Consider the following 17,368-nt stretch of genomic DNA (forward strand, 5'->3'; position numbering starts at 1 on the left):
GTCAGAAACTAACCAAGAGTGTAAAGATAGTTCATTGGTAACAGTATTGGTGTCCAGCACCCGAAATGTACAACAGAGAAGACACAAAACGATTTGCACACTAAGCAAAAGAAAGGGGGCAATAAGCCCAAAGTTGTGTACTTGCAATTATCATTATTTAAATAAAGACAACTTGGAACAAATGCCTTAGCAATAATATTAATAGACTCGAAACTCCAGTTGCTGATAAGGATTAGATGAACAAAAACACTAATTGACCCAGAAAAATCAGCCGGAAGCATATTCTCCATTACTGTTATCTGACCTTTGAACTATTTTGAAAACAATGGTCATCTCAAAATTTGTATCAGATGGGTTTAGGGGAAAACAGGGCGTGGAGGGGGAGGGCTAGTTGCCCTCCGATCTCTTTTGACACTTAAAAAGTGAACGAGAACTTTAAATTTCCAATCAAATGAGCCCTTTCTGAAGTTTGTACGAGCATCCCTTCCATAAGAACTATCTATGCTCCCAGAGCATCACTTACAACGCCTGCCTCCGGGCCCTTGAGAGTTGCGTCGACACAGGAGTTTTTCTTATCTGACCCTTGAACTATTTTTAATGAAACAGGTGTTTTAAAAAAAAATTCGAATCGGCTTGGGGGGAAAAGGGTGTGTGGGGAGGGGGGGGCTAGTTGCCTTTGGATGTCTTTTGACTCTAAAAAGTGAACTACAACTTTCAATTTCCAATCAAGTGAGCCCTCTCTGAAGTATGTGAGCCCTCTCTGAAGTATATGAGCCCTCATTCAGCATCCCCCAGTGAAGGTCACAAATATTTTGCAAAGGATTAAATCTTACGCAATCACCTGAAGGCATTCAAATATCGGAGATTGGATTTTTTTGACTGGATTGGATTTGGTATTTGAAGAAAGATTTTGAACACTTGTACTGTTGGAAACCGGGGGGCCGTACTTGTTGTCTGTATATATAGGCACAAATAATACTACATGGCGTGATTTAATATAATTCTAATAGTAATTAGCGTAGTTAAAATGCCAAAAGTAAATTGTATTTCAAAAAAGGAAATTCAAGCCAAAGAGCTAAATTTACTTTTGTACTGCAGTTGATGGGAGTCTAATCGCATTTTCTAACTCCATGGAGCTGATAATCTTGTTAAGGGGTGAGAGCAGTCCAAGTCACTTAGTTATCTCTTCAATGTTAAAGAAATTTTGTCAAGCAGTTCGTGGTAACGAACTGTAAGTAAGGAGCGACCCGGCTCAATAGTAGTATTAGTACTATTGATTGAAACTATACATTCAACCGTACATTCAACTATACGTTCGCACCTGCAAGAATATGGTCAAAAGTATAATAGATATGAAGCGTACAAGAAAGAAATGTTTGTTCAAAGAATATGAGAGGCTGCACGCGTAAATGCATTTAAAAGTGTATACAACTTTAAAAAAGGCTTAAAATTGGTCAGACTTGAAATTATTAACTTTCTTCTCACCAAAAAGGCCTGCCAATTCAAACAGATGTTGATCAGTGAGACTGCTTCGACGATCAAGATGAAATATACGCACATGACTGACTCCATTTCTTCGCCAGCCAGACACGTTGCAAGCAATGAAAAATAAAAATACTACTATCAAAAAAGGTCCTCTATATAGGCGAAAAAATAAGTTCCAGCCAATTGTTTCTCGGCGCCATAGACCTGAAAGGAGAAAAAATTGACAATATACAACTGAAATAGCAGATTGAAAGTCGAAGTTTGATATTTCATTCAGTGGTTCTGTTTATATTTTAGTGGGAGAAATAAAACAAAAGAACAGAGAAAAGATATCTCCTAGAGGAATATTAATTTTACTTAATTTGTTAATAGTAGAATTGATCTCGCGATCACCAAACTTTTACCCAAAGATTAAGGAGTTAGATATGTCCAATGCCGTTAAAAAACGGACGGCGTCTTTGAAGTACCTCGGCATTGTAATAGATGAAACTCTATCTTTTAAGCAACATGTAACTTTAACTAGCAAAATGCTGGCAAGAAATTTAGGTATAATGAAGAAACTTCCACATTGTTTTCCCAAATCTGTCCTTTGCCATCTTTATTTTTCTTTAATAGACTCGTATATACTTTATTGTTCGAGTACGTGGCTCTCTACTTTTTCTTCTAACCTATAACTAATAAGAGTTGTATAAAATCATACAGTAAGAGTTTTAGCCGGTATATCTCCACCTAAGTCTGTTCGATAAATTTATCCAATTTTAAAAATTTTGCAGGCTGCAGGCCTTCATGAGTTCTACGTATTGTGGTTTATTTTTGGACTGCAGCAGGATATTCAGCCTCGTTGTTTTGGTGATTTATTGTCCATTAGGTCTACTGTTCATTCTCATGATACAGGGGGTAGTGCGGACTTCTATGTACCTAGAGGTATATCTTCCCGTTCATGTTTTTCTGTTTTTTATAGAGGTACGCGGAAATGGAATAGTTTAAATAGTGATATTAAGATTATTGGAGACCCCAATATATTTAGAAAATCATTAACTAACGGCTTTTGCTGAATATGAGTTTTGACTGATTGATTGACTTATTTATTTTGATATTTTGTTGATATGATGTTCCCGGAGGAAGTATAATATTAGATATTATTTTGTATTTATTGTTTAGTGTGGTGGTATTAGTGGTGTCGGCGGCTAAGTATTCTTTTTGTTTCGAGGTTTTCTCTACCTCCCCCACGGACAAGCTTCGCTTTTTAGGAGAGGCAGCAATAATTTTTTGTTGATAAGTCTTTTTTCAATAAATCCTTCTCTCTCTCTCTCTCCCATTAGAAGGGGGGGGGGAGACCAAGTCACTTCTATACTTTTAAAATTACCTTGTCATTTCTTAATTCATAGCTAATTTTTCATTTTAGTAATGTGATATTTTAAACCAGCAAGACCAGCTAATTGATCGTTTTTATTTATAATTCCTGAGTTTCATTTTTAACAGCTATTGAGTAGAACTCCTAACTTTCGATGACCTTGTTTTGATTGTCTTGCTGTACTAAAAACCTTTTCTTGTGAAATCTAGACTTATGGGGGGGCGAACAGTCTTGAAGATTGAGAGAACAGTCGACTCGCTGGTTTTGCACAGCCCGCTTAATTCCCCATGTAAAGGCCAGATTTGAATGCATTGTTGCTGTACTAACTGCAATCTCTAACAGTTCTAAAGATGATATAGCGTGTGACGCAAACAGACTAAAAGGACGTAATCAACTTGACCTCTTTTATCTCAGCTTTGGAAAAAGTGTTCGTCATTGCGAATTGTTTATCAGAGCAACTCTAATCCGAAAGTTTGCTGATTTATGAAGTACTTGCACTGATTCCTGGGGATACCATCACTCCAATAGCTGAGAATTGATGACGAATGTAAGACTTTAAGCTAAACATATCCGAATTCTAAGTTCAGCACGATTTCAAGCCACTTCCATTTGTATCAAGACTTTCTTTCGAACTCAACAACCGGTAAAGCAATATCAGTTAGCCAGTTGAATCAGATTCCGGTAAATTTCTGTACTGCAAAGTAATATACCGTTTTAGGAGCGAAATGCACCAACATTTCATACAAAATTTGCCTCTGCTTGACACTTTACTTACCTTTGATCCCCTAGGACCATGGTATGCCCTAGGTACCCAATTCAGACTTGCTACCTACGAAAAAATTCCCGGTTCACTGCAACTATTTGTTTTAACTTTTTAAGAATTTTAGAAAGTCTTTTAAACAAATCTTCTGAATGTTATACATTTTTGGGAGAAGCATTATACACCCGAACTTGCATGTTGTTATTAAAATTGTTATATGTACTTATATATAACTTTTCTGACCACTCATCAAAGGTTCTGGCATAACAGCCAGTGTCACCGTTGATTTGATTTAAATACACGTTTTAATAAGCGTAATTTTTTTTTTCTAAAATAGAATATACTAAATAATACTAATATATTATTAGTAGTATCTATTTTTCACATTCTTAGTCAAAATATCTAACGCGATATATGAAGAGTGTAGTACGAAAGTGGATCAAGTACATGTTTTCGCGTTTAAATACCATTACCTCAACATGGCCAAAACACGATATTTCACTGCGCCATATCCTCTTGGCTAATTTATAAGAGCTGAAAGGTATGGTCAGCTTCTTGAAGAACATCCTGAATAGTATTGCAGACGACTTAGCGGATTCAGGCATGAGATTAAACCCCTCTAAATCTATTTCTCTAAATCATTTTAGGTTCAATACCTCGCCTTCCCTTGATTTAAAATGTGTTTTGATTAGTCGACTTAGAATTTACTACGCACATGGTTCTAGTTATGGGTTCTGGATTAACCTTTTAAGCACAGCCAACTCCCCCGGAGTTAGTTTTTATGGATTGGACTTGGTGCTTATTTGGGTAACGAATTAATGTGATGTTATCGTGCCTAGCCTGTATTTTTGGGGATTTTGGAGGTGGGTAAAAGGACTTTGTATTTCGTTTGTATTTAATACATTAGTAGATTTAGTATATTCCATTTTAGAAAAATAAAAAACAAAGCAACCTTTTGTTTTACAAAAATGTTTTTTTGTAAAAAAAATGTTTAGTGATGAAAGTAATGCAAACATGAAAACCAAAATCAAGGTTAACTACAACTCTCCAGTTGGCTTATGCACAATCCACATATTTACCAGGTACTTGTTTGATAACCACATGCAAAGCTTTCCCCTTTTACGAAAATCCAGTTTTTAACGCAGCCTAACCGGACACCAGTGCTTCCATTCCACTGATGTTGAAATAAAGTATTTAAGTACAAAAAAAAGTGTAGAATTATAGTAGGACACGATCTGGAAGTAATTATGTTATCGTGCTTACTCTTTGAATGGGAATGTTGATAAAATTGATTCTTACGCTTTATTACTAGTGTTTCACTTCAAATTTTTTCAATCCCTAAAAGGCTAGTGGAAAATCCCTAGAAGTTTCCCCATTGTCTGACTTCTTTCCAAGTTACAAGTTAGGACTTATTAGGCTCTTTTGATGTTTAAAACAATGCTTTGTATTTATTGACTAGTTAAGTTTAGTTTTGATTTGAAGATTCCGGGTCCAGATCTGAGACTCTGGACCATTTAAATATATGTTACTTATTTGTCTTTCTTTGCCATTATTTTGTCCTTCTCTATTACTATTTTCGCAACACCCTCGTTTTTATTTGAATTGGTACGAAGAATTGACATGAATGATATCCAACCGGTCTCTTTTCCACGGATTATTTTGTTTGCCTTTTTTTTAAATTGAGTTTTTAATTTGAAGCAAAGTATAGTAGCAAAAATGATTCACTTAAAGCTTGATTTAAGGACCGCACCTGCATTTTTATCTTTTGAATTACTCAATTGTAACTATTGTAGACTGCTACCTGCCTTGGAGTTTTCCAGAAAATGACGAATGAAGACGCACTTTAATTTGTATTCAGAAGAATTTAATGAGAATTACCAAATAATAAGATTTAAGAGACAACACCAAATACTAAGATTAATACCCCGAGTCAGCGTTGTCGTAGCCATCCCCTTTGTCTTTTCCAATGCCTAAAAAAGCAACGCATTCGGACGCAGTCGCATCGGATTTCACAGACTTCATTTGATCTTTAAAATCCCGGCCAACGTAGGGGGTCTTTATGCTTCATCCCATACTTGACAGAAATCGTCACTGCCGAAGTTACGTTTTTGAGCCCATTCGTCTTTTCATTTTTTACTGTTTTCAGGACGCTGAAAAGCCTTTCCACAACGACATTTGAGCAGGGAAGTCCAAATATAAGCCGAATGACATGAAGAACGCTAGTGAACTTTAGCACTCCACTTGGCGTCTTGATGGATGCCTCCCCATTCCAAAAACTAATCCTTCAGTCCTTCTGCGTTGGTTTTTTTGTTTCAGTTTTCGCGGGTCTATCCAATTCTGACAAAAACAAGAACGTTTGTCAATCGCTTTTGCTGAAATCCCACCGTTGTATCCAAAATTCCTATTTCCGTAGCAAAAATCCATAGGTTCGGCAAGGAAAAAAGTGGAAAATCCAAATTTAAAGTAGAAATAAATTACCAAAGTAGGTCTAAAAATATTAGAGGAGAAACATTCAATATAAAGTAGTCTACTCTAAAATATAGTAGAAATAGAAGCACTGCCGGACACAACGTTGAGAGCTACTGAAAAAAAGGAATATCATCAACTTCAACCTTTTCATGTTCATCTTAGAGAGGGATTACCCCTATACTCTAAGACGAATAAAACTCTGTAAAAATAAATGTTTCTTTTTAAACAAAACCTCCTTCTATTCAAGTTGGCATACCCTGAAAAGTGACGCAAAAGAGAAGAAGTAGACGAATTGAAGGTGGAAAACAGCTAATCGTAATTCAAGTTTTCTAATTCAAGTGGTTCAATTCCCCTGTCCCCTCTTTGCAGGCATTGTAATGTGAATAATAAAACAATTGATCATTGCCTATTTGAATGTAATATGCTGACGTCTGCACAACATACCTTGCTTTGCAAACTGTTAAAATGCTTTAAACACCACAAAATCTCACTATCAGCCAAGAGCCAACTATACCTGCACACAGAGCATAGAAATCGACATCTATCAACTCATAATTGAACTCCTAGAGTCAAAAAATCTACTGAAAGATATCTGAAAATATCTAATAACCATGAGGCAATTAAGCCAGTAGCTCTGTAGCCCACAGAGTGAAGCAAAAGGAAAAGGGCTAAATAGTATCAGTGAAAAGCCCGCCTTCTGTTTAAATTGAAGAAGAAGAAGAATCCTAATACAAAGTCGGTTACACAGGATTAACTCCTCGCAAGGATGGATTTGTGCTATGATAAGATATTACTAGTTAAGGCAGAAGTAAAAGGGTTCGCGAAAAACTGAGGGTATTATCTTTGTTTACGAGGTGAAACCACAGACAATGAAACCTACCACACTTCTGCACCTTATCATATGCAAACCAAATGTTTCAGTACGTTTGGAGAAAAGGGACTAAAATAAATTTGATTTTACTTTGCAAATTACAGAACGCGCCTTAATATACAACCTCAAATTTGTCTGTAAAAAAGTACAGGTTTAATTTTAAAATATGGGAAGCTTTTTGCTTTTATTTTCTACTTATTTTCATACGGGATTTTATCCTCAAAATTCCCTAACTGTTCATACATGATAAGTTATATTTTATAGTTGGGTATTAAACATAAAATATTTTAAACCTTTTAAGAAAACTTCTCGTTGAAAGCGGTAAGAAAGTTGTTCAAAAAAGGGCATTGATATAATTTTGTTCGTTTAATAAAAGGCATTCTGCCCAGAAAGTACATTGAAGAATTACCCCAATTTACGAACTAGAACTAATATTACGAACCCCAGATCTATTACGAACCAGATATTACAATCTGTCTTAAAAGTGACTAAAACATGCCAAGCGTCTTTAAATAGTTTTAAGATGAAAAGCAATTTATAAGTTCTATATGTCTTTAGATTATTCATAAATATTACGCAAAGTCACTTTTATGGCACAATCGAAAATTATCATATTTTTTCCAAAACACAAAATTTTATACTCGAAAGACATTTCCATCAAAATAATTTTAACTCAATTCTGATTACATTCTGATTGAAAAAAAATACATACGGTAAAAATCTGTAGTCTATTTAGATTTTTTTTTTTAAGCGCTGCAGTCCTAATTTTCGAATTTTTTTTAGCAGTAACTGAGTATTGTGCAAGAATTCTGAAAACATCATGAAAATTCTAATAAATAACGCTCACTCATTAGAAAGTCTGACTTTACTGAAAACTTTCGTCTTTTGGAACGCTTAGTCTATGCATACTGCATTGCATTGTGCTATGTACCATGTGCTACAGTGTTACGTTGTTATACTGTACGACACCCTTGGATTTTTTTATTGTTTTACCTTTCTTGTATACTATTTAGGGTAGGAAGACACTAATATATGTAGAAAGCAACAACTAAGCAAGTATAGTATACAAGGAAATAAGAGAGTAGTACCTGTTAGTATAACAATAATAAAAAGAACAATGAATGCTCCAAAGAAAAGACCAACTTTAAAGGTAGTCCACTCTTGAGGCTTCGCTTGTCCAAAAGGTGGTACTCTCAACTGTTTCATTGATCTTTGACGATCACCACTCTCCAATTCTTCAGTATAGATGGTTTCTGTATCAGCCAACAACGAGTCAATTGATTTGTCCACATAGAATTGAGCAGTGTCTACACGCTCTTCTCTCCATTTGGCTCCGATATCCGTCTTCAGCATCTGAATAAAAAAAACAGAAAACTAGAGCAAAACATTAGAATATGCTTATACAATTTCCGTATCAAAGATATAAATTTCAATTGTTAGCAACTTTTTTTTGTTAACTAATAACTTTTTTTGTAAAATTAAGTGCAACACACCTTTGGATTACAGAAACATAAAGCGTTTTGACAAAAATAAAAAACAAGGATTCACCGGTGAATGTCAACTTTCAACAAATTTCGAACATTCGGGGTAACTTTGGTTTTATAAATCTGTAACATGATGCAAAAAACGTTGACATTTCATACCGGTGAAATTCCCAAGAAAAAAAAGCAGAATAGACTATGGATCTTTAAGAATTTACAGACGTGTCCCAATTAAACTCTCAGGATAAAAAAATATAAACTTTTTTCTTTGAGATTGTGCCCTCTCCTTCCCTCCCGGGTAAAAGTACGTCTTCTGGTTCGTAAACTAGAATCTTGAAGACATTTCTTTTCCAATTTTTCTTCAGATTTGAATAAGTATAACAACATAACAAACAGATAAACTGCACCCAAATCACGGAGAAACAGTCACCCTGCTACTTCCTCCCCCCCCCCCACCTCCGTGATATATTTACTACTGACTGTTCCAAAAACCGGCGATTTTGCCGCATATGCAAGACTCTGTTCGTTGTACTTAATTTATTTCAATTTTAGCAGGATCTTGTTCTTCGAGCTATTCAAACAATAAATCAACAGCGTTTTTAAATTACAAATGATTGAAAAGATGATGTTCGACTCTTCAAAAAAAGGATTTGTTTGGATGACTGCATGTCGTCCAGAAGAAAATAAATTTGAAGTTTAAGTCACTGATTTTTCAAATGTGTCTGCAAGGAATATGACATCGTTGAACCCCAGCTTTTCTTCAAATTGTATTGCTGATGGTCATTAAGAAAGACATAAAGTCTTTTGAACTCAAATCTTTTCCACGGAATAGGCATCTGACTTGTTATTCAAAATCAAAGCTAGGGGCTCCAAAGCCATCCCCTGTTAGACCTGACAAAAATACGCATCTGAATTCTGGACAACGAGTCGAGTTTACTTTGACACGTCCACTAGGTCAAGACAAGTTCCTTATACGCGCAATCGATTGTTTTTTTTTTCTTATTTGAATTGCAGTTAAGGAATTCTCCGGTCACAAAAAAAGTAAAAAAGTGTTCAGATTAATTTTTATTGAAGTAATCACTTTTTTTTAGATTATTCTTAATATTTACTGCTGACTGTTTCAGCACTGATATATAATGTACTATTATGTATTAACTTTTATACCTTTTAATTTTTTCTTTGCTTTGGTTTCATTGTATTTCATTGGTATTTCTTAAAGTATATATCTAAAAGTGAAATATATCCCATTCTTATTTAAAGGAAATTTTTCTAACTTACTCTACTTCCTAACTAACTTAAATATATAACTAACTAACGTGATTATAGGATTTATTCCCCAGGGTACCGTGTTTACTTTATTTTTCAAAACCTTTCTTTTAGTGTCATTAGGGTCTAGAGCTTTTTTACTGTTTTTCTAAGAACATTCTATGTTTATTTGCTCTTAAGGTATGCTGGGCTTCTGATAAGCTTTCCACTTTTTCCGAATAATACATCTTTATAATTCTGTAATGTTATTTTATCTTTGACGATGTTAGTTTTAATACCTTTTAATTTTTTCTTTGCTTTGGATTCATTGTATTTCATTGGTATTTCTTAAAATATATATCTAAAAGTGAAATATATCCCATTCTTATTTAAGGAAATTTTAAAGGAAGACTTCAGAAAATTGCCATTGTACCATACACACCAGCTGGATAACCATCCTTGGTGAGGAAGCTTAATACTTTAAGAACATTATTTTAATCCATGAAACATTGCGGTGCCAGAATCCAACGAGATGTCATGAAAGCTGGAATGACAATTACCAAATTTCCGTAGCCTAACTATCTATCTATACAGTAGCAAACTCTTACAAACTAATCTCCGTACTACTGGGGCTGTACGCACTATCTCTTGACAGAAAGTCTTTCTTGAATATGGGACAGAAACAGAGTAGTCACAATCCGAGAAGCCCATTGATGAACAAGGTGGCGCTATCCATAGCAATATCTGCTAAGTTACTAGTGTTTTCTCTACAGAAACAGACAGTATATAATAAGGGGTTCTACAGTTTTCTCAGAAAAACAACTAGAAACACTCACAAATATTGAAACTAGAAAGGGAATACAAACCAACAGAACTAGTTTACAGAAGAGTATTTGAGGTTATATTGTATGAGGAGTAGAATATTTTGGCTCAAATGAACTTTCTTTTTTGTTAGCAGGATCTCGCCTAATTTTTCAATGAATAAGAAAATGACAAATTCAGCTGCTTGGAACTATTTTTGCGTTGATTTTCTATTAAAATCTATTTATTTGTAAAGAAGTGGATATGACATCAAAACAATTAAACAGAACAGGAAATATAGGATGCAGCTTAGCTACGCGAAAACCATATTATTTCTAGAAAGAAAAAGAGTTTAAGACCAGCAGCTCTACAGTTCCATGGAAAATTAATGCAAATACATAGCTTCCGTTAAGAATAGTTAAAATGTGAATAACTGACGATACGTTCAATTTATTATTATAGTGCATCTAACTCAAGCCCCTATTTTTTTGTGAATTTGCTTTGATTTCATACGGCTTAATTATGGTGATTTTTATGTTATTTAAAATTCGGTTTAAAATCTAAATTCAGAAAAAATACAACGAAATAAAAAAAGACAATTAATACTTCATCAAATAATAGACTGCAAAGAAGGCGAATTCATTTATCTGTTTTCACCAATCTTGCAAAATACCATAGTCTCCTAAATACGTTTATTTCTTAAATTCAGTTTCATTTTAAATGTTACTCACTTTCAAACTTTATGATTTCTGCACTTATTAATAGGAAAGAATCTGAAATCAATGAAAACGCACCGCTAGTGTAAGATTAACCCCGTCCTCCTATTAACTAGACAGGCAACTCTGGGTTTGGCTTGAACCCATCAGGCCTTCATTTTATTATTTGGAAACAATATTAAACAATGACAAATATATACGATGAAGCATTAATCAGTAATACACCCAAACTGACATTTGGACTAAATGTTAGCCTAATAGCCCAAGTGATTAATCAGAATATTGCTATTTTACTTTCTTTGAAAAAAAAAAAAAAAGAAAATGGACACCTTATCATGTTTTTTCAGAATCTTCCGAAACCCAGTAAAATTAAAATCTTGATATTTCTGAAGAATAACAAGACTCGATTGGAATTCCTTGAAAGCTAGGTTTAGGTCCCCTTCTTTCCTTCCGGATGGATCACCTTGCAAGCTTCTGACAATGTTTTCATATTGAAGTTTGACTTCAAGTGAATAAAATCTCATTGTTGCTTCTGTGAGTTTTTCTAGAAAGTAAAAAGAAATTAAAATCCTAAAACAGAAATTAAAAGCTTTGGAGTTTTCTCCTTATTACTTTTTTTCTAGTCATCTTTGACGAGTTGAAATAGGCATTCTTTCGCCCAATCAATGTAAAAATGTGCATATTCTGACTGAATAAATTCCTAAAACGTTATCTGGCAGTTTTGGGTAAACCGAGTTTCACAGCCAAGGCAATTAAATCAAGCACAATATCGATTGGTCAAATCAGTTTTTCAGCATGATAAGCTGTTGTTATTTTTCCCTTTTTCCTTCTAAAAATAGCTAAAAAACGTTAAATATTTGAAATCAAAACTGTTCTTGCCATATTTTTTCTAGCCTAAAAAGGGTTCCTTTTACAAACTATTGGAGGTTAATCACTATTCATAGCCCAAAATATTATCCAGCTTCTCCCAACATCATGGAAAATATCGGTCATATAACATAACGATTGTTTTTCATGGACACGGCACAGTACTTCCCTTGCGGGTAGGAATGGTCCTTCGAATCGAATAATTTTAATTGTATACCACTAGGTTCCGACTATTCAGCAGGATGTGACCTTTCTGAGTCCAGATATGAGATAAAAAAAAGTACTTGATTGCATTCAAAATATCTTTACTAATTACAAAGCTAGTAAGCTAAAACGAGCAGTTCAAATTAAAATAAAGAAAACCTATTAAAATATTTTCGTCAAAGTGGAACAAATTTCAGAGACAAACTGGCTTATGAAAGATTTCTTCAAAATTCCTTCAGATGGCTCACTTCCTATGTTTCCACGGTCACAGGTTTCCTTTGAAACTTCACAGGTTTTTTTGATGGTCACAGATTCACAGGTTTTTACCATGTTCTGCAAAAAGTTGAATTTTGTTGAGCTTACATTTTCGAATTACTGTTAGTGATTTTGAAACTACATCTATCAATCATAAACCTAAAGCTTCATTTCATTTTTTAGGTTGTTTTTGTGAAATTTGGAAGATTTTTTTTCGCGACAAAGAAAATGTTATGTTAAATCTGAATAGTCACTTTTCCTGAATCAGTATAATTCGAATATTTTTTCGCACCAATTTTGTTTCTAAAGCATGTTATTCAACTTTTGGTAACTACAGGCCGAGGTTCACTCTTTACTAGGTTCCAGCTGCATAGTAACAATCGTATATGTCTGTGTAGAAAAAGAAAAATCAAAAGAAAGGAATTAATTGAACTCATTACCGTTACAATGAGCATTTAACTGAACCTAATTTGAAAATATATCGAGCTTGAGAATCTGAATTCACTGGTCTACGCCAGAGATAATTTTGTTCGAACATAATATTACACTCCTATATAGTCAATTGGCACACAAAATTACAGCCATTTCAGGCTTGGATATTAATCACTTACTACGAATTATTCAAACTTGCTGTAAGTTTCTTGTATATGGTTTTCAACAATGATGATTCTAATGGTTTACTTTTGGTTTGGATATAACACCATTCTCAATGGGTTTCAGGCTCTTTTTTAAAACTTACTCTGACATTTTTTTCAAAATAAAATTTGCTACAAATGGCAGTTTGTTCTATCTAGACTGTTTTGTAAAAAAATCGCATTTTTAAATTTTTGGATACTATGGGCCATGATTCGTTCTTTACTAGGTTGCGGGATCGTTGCAACCATGATTGCAATACTAACAAGACATTCCAGTATAGCCTAGATAGTTCTATAGACAAAGCTTCCCACTCTAAGAGAACATGTTGGTATCAAAAAATCTATGATTCAAAATACTAAATAATTAGGGTGATTTAACCATGAATTCACCTTGGAAAAATGTGTTGATTTTCTTTAATTCTAGGTCACAATAATGGAAAAAATCATCTTCGAATAGTTGCATTTTCCCGTCAAAAGCAGGATCTCCATCAGAAAAGCTTTTTCTTGCAAGTCTTAACATGACTTTCAGTTCCTAAAACACAAGCAATCTGATTAGTTTACTTGAAACCCAAGGTTAAAGGGAAAACAAGAATATTAGGATTTCTTTTGATCTCAAGGGGCAAGATCTTACGGTAAGCTTTCGTTCTTTGATCCACGAAGTATTGTTGGTTCTTCTGTTAAGCGTTTTTTCCACGGGGAAAATGTGGTGCAAGTAGTAAAGTTTCATGTGGAATTTACTAGAAAAAATTTTACATGTGGGGGGGATTCTTTAGCATGGTTTTAAAGGTGGTCCGAAATCACAGGTAAAAAAGAGGTTTATTTCAACTGAAAGTAAGAGCAGCATCAAAACTTAAACCAAACAGGAAATATTCCGTATACGAAGGGGGAGAACGCCCCTTCTTAAGCCCTCTTTCTTCCCACTAAAGTGTGACTTTTTGTCGTATTCTTTAAGAAATACAGCTCAAACACAATGGTTTGATTTGAATGAGAAGTATTTTTAGAGAACTTTAAGACTTAAGTGTAAAGAGGGAGGGTTGAAGAACAGGCTATACCCTACCCTCCCCAATTCTTTCCTTACTTTCAGCTGATCTTTTTTTAATTTAATATGAACTGAACATGTCTGGCTTGTCACCTTGGCTCGTATTTCTATCCACTTAGGAATTTACTTTGAATTAGATCTCCTCATTTTAAAGGTCCTTGAAAATAGTGTCAAATCACAGAATTATGTAAACATTTTATGTTAAAGCCGGACGGTATGATTACCGAAAATTAGCTATGCGGTCCTTAACTTGACTCTGCAGAATTTGAATAGCATGGTTTCAAGCTCTCTCCTAATTTTAAAAGACGAAATCGCAAAAATGTAAAAAGCGGACACATATAAAGAATTTTGTTTCGCTCTTAGTAATTGCCTTTAGTCAAATTGAGGAAAGACTAGAAATTTAAAAAAGAAGAAGAAAGAAAAACGGAAGGACGATTGATAAAACCTTAACAAGGAAGAATACCCTTATTTAGGGTAAATTATTTGACAATTTATAGATTATGCAATTTTTTGATTGTTTACTAAGGATTCGTCATTAGGAAACGAAAAAATGTTATAATCTGGCAGTGTCACAAGAGAGTAAGGGTCTAAATGTTAAATTTCAGTGGATGCTGAGGGGTATCTCGATCTAAATGAAAATCCCCTGTGTGCATCCTGGTTATATAGAAGGAGGAATAAAATTTAAAAATAACTATCTAGGGAAAAAAACGTAAGGATGGTTGATAAAAATATTGACCATAAAGAGAACGGTTATTTTGAGGCAAGTTATTTGGCAATTTAAAACTATGCAATTTTTTCATTGTTTACGCACAGTATTTATCACTGAGAAGGGGGAGGGGATGAATGTTTCAACCCACATGTGTTTAAAAAGAGTAAGGGTATCTATGAAAAACGCTAGTGAATCTTGAGGGGTATTTTTTAACTACATCAAAGAACATTATGGACAAATGGCTTATAAAAAAGGCGTATCTATAATACCTTAGGAATAGCCAAGTAAGTAAGTAAGTAAGTTTACTTGTAACCCGCAATATAAAATAAATGCGAAGTAAAAAAAATAAAATAATATTGTCCACTAGGAAATAATAAGGAAACACAACATAAATAACTTAACAATATCGATTGAATCACTAATCTGAAAAAAATAAGTAAGAAAGCCAATTTTATTACAAATATTTTCTTTTGTACTTAGTATTGAAAATCAACATTAAAATTATAGTAACATTTCGAACTGATGAGCTTTCAGCAATTAATATCTTTATACATCAAATATTCAGTTTAATTTATTAGCTCTTTTTTAAGTTGTTCATGACGAATATAGTTTCACTACAAACAAGTGTAGGGTTACTGTCTCCTTCCTTTACTGTAAATAAAAACCAAAAGCCTACTGCGTCATTGGCGCTTAAATGAAAACAAATTATATTACAAATATTTTCCTATCCAAGCCTTAGAGCATTGACAATAAAAATAAAATAACAGTGAAATAAATTTTTGAACGGATGGATCTTTCAACAATTAATATCATTATACATCGAATATTCAATTTGATGTTGTTTATACTTTCCAAGACTGTTCAAGACGCATTTCAGTAAAGCGCCAATGAGTCAGTAGGTCTTAGACTTCTACAGTGAGAGAAGGAGGTGGTACCCTAACTCTTGATTGTATTAATTTTTTTTTCGTTTCAAGCTTGATTTCCATATTCAATTTAAATGTCGCTCGTTTTAAGATTTATTTATTAATTTACATTAAAATCTATTGCATGTTTGTTTGCATTGATTGTTTATTTAATTTCTGTTCGTTTTAAGTTTCATTTATACTTAAATAGGAAAATATTTTGTTTTTTGTTTTAAGCGTGAATTTCATATTCAATATAAGCATTACTCGCTTTAAAATTTATTTACTCATTAGTATTATTACTTGTTGTATGGTTTTTGCTATGATTGTTTATTTAATTTGTTCATTTTGGGAGTCATTTATTCTTTAATAGTTATTTCTGGTCGCTTTGAGATTGAATTTTAACAGTTATTTTCATCTGCTGAGCTTAAGTTTAAAATGGCTTTAATTTTTCTTTGAAAAATTTATTTTTCGTAAATTTTTTTAATTAATTTTTGTTCTTTTTTTATCCCAAAAAGTTTCAAGTTTTTAAAAATTCCTTATTTCAAAATCAAATTAAAAATAAAGTGATCTCGAACTTTCAATTTAAATCAAATGAGCCCTCTCTGAAGATTGTACGAGGATCACTTTCATAAGAACCATATATACCCGAGGGCATAACTTGCAACACCAGCCCCCGGTCCCTGGGGGGTTGTGTCGACACCTGATTTTTTGTTATCTAACTTGATAGCAAACTTTTAACTTATTGGCTATCTCAAAATTTTATCGGATGCATTCGGGAAAAAAAGGACGTGGGGGCGGAGGCTAGTTGCCATCTAATCTTTGACTCTCAAAAACTGAACTAGAACTTTCAATTTCCAATCAAATTAGCCCTCTCTGAAGTTTTTACGAGCATCCCTTCAATAAGAACCATATATTCCCCCAGGGCATGACTCCCAACGCCTGCTTTCGGGCACTGGGGGCTGTGTCGACCCCAGAGTTTTCGTTATATGGTCTGAAATAGCAAAAAATTACCATTTCAAAGTTCTTATCAGATGGGCTTGATAAAAAAGAGTGTGGAGTGGGGGGGGGCCCTAGGTGCCCTCCAATCTCTTTTGACTCTTAAAAAGTGAGCTAGAACTTTCAATTTCCAATCTAGTGAGCCCTCTTTGAAGTTTATACGATCATCCTTTCCATAAGAACCATATATGCCCCCATGACATTTTTGTTGTATGATCTTTGAACTATTTTTGACAAAATAGCTATCTCAAAATTTTTATCGGATGTATTTGGGAAAAAAAGGGCGCGGAGGGGGGGGGGCAGATTACCGTCCAATATCTAAGTTATGCCTTGGGGGCATATGTGGTTCTTATGGAAGGGATGCTCGTATAAACTTCAAAGAGGGCTCATTTTAAGAGTCAAAAGAGATTGGAAATCTCAAACTCATCTAATAAGAACTTAGAAATAGCAATTTTTCAAAAAATAGTTCAAAGACCATGTAACGAAAACTCCGGGGTTGACACAGCCCCCTAGGGCCCGAAGGTAGGCGTTGTAGGTTATGCCCTGGGGAAATGTATGGTTCTTATGGAAGGGATG

General features: G+C 34.0%; 1 protein-coding gene across 1 annotated transcript in view; it reads right to left on the reverse strand.

Moving 5' to 3' along the window:
• Positions 1 to 17,368, reverse strand: part of LOC148956796 (uncharacterized) — a 123,822-nt gene that overhangs the window by 89,562 nt on the left and 16,892 nt on the right. Inside the window, exons 2-5 of the mRNA XM_089092002.1 lie at positions 13,534 to 13,675; positions 11,512 to 11,726; positions 8,028 to 8,292; positions 1,486 to 1,689 (exon numbers count right to left, since the gene is read on the reverse strand). Of these exons, the coding sequence (XP_088948128.1) occupies positions 1,486 to 1,689; positions 8,028 to 8,292; positions 11,512 to 11,726; positions 13,534 to 13,675 (826 nt within the window). The remainder of the gene's footprint in view (positions 1 to 1,485; positions 1,690 to 8,027; positions 8,293 to 11,511; positions 11,727 to 13,533; positions 13,676 to 17,368) is intronic.

Source organism: Artemia sp. Qi Xiang Cuo, chromosome 1, assembly GCF_049724085.1.
Source record: "Artemia sp. Qi Xiang Cuo chromosome 1, ASM4972408v1, whole genome shotgun sequence".
Taxonomy (NCBI): Eukaryota; Metazoa; Arthropoda; class Branchiopoda; order Anostraca; family Artemiidae; genus Artemia; species Artemia sp. Qi Xiang Cuo.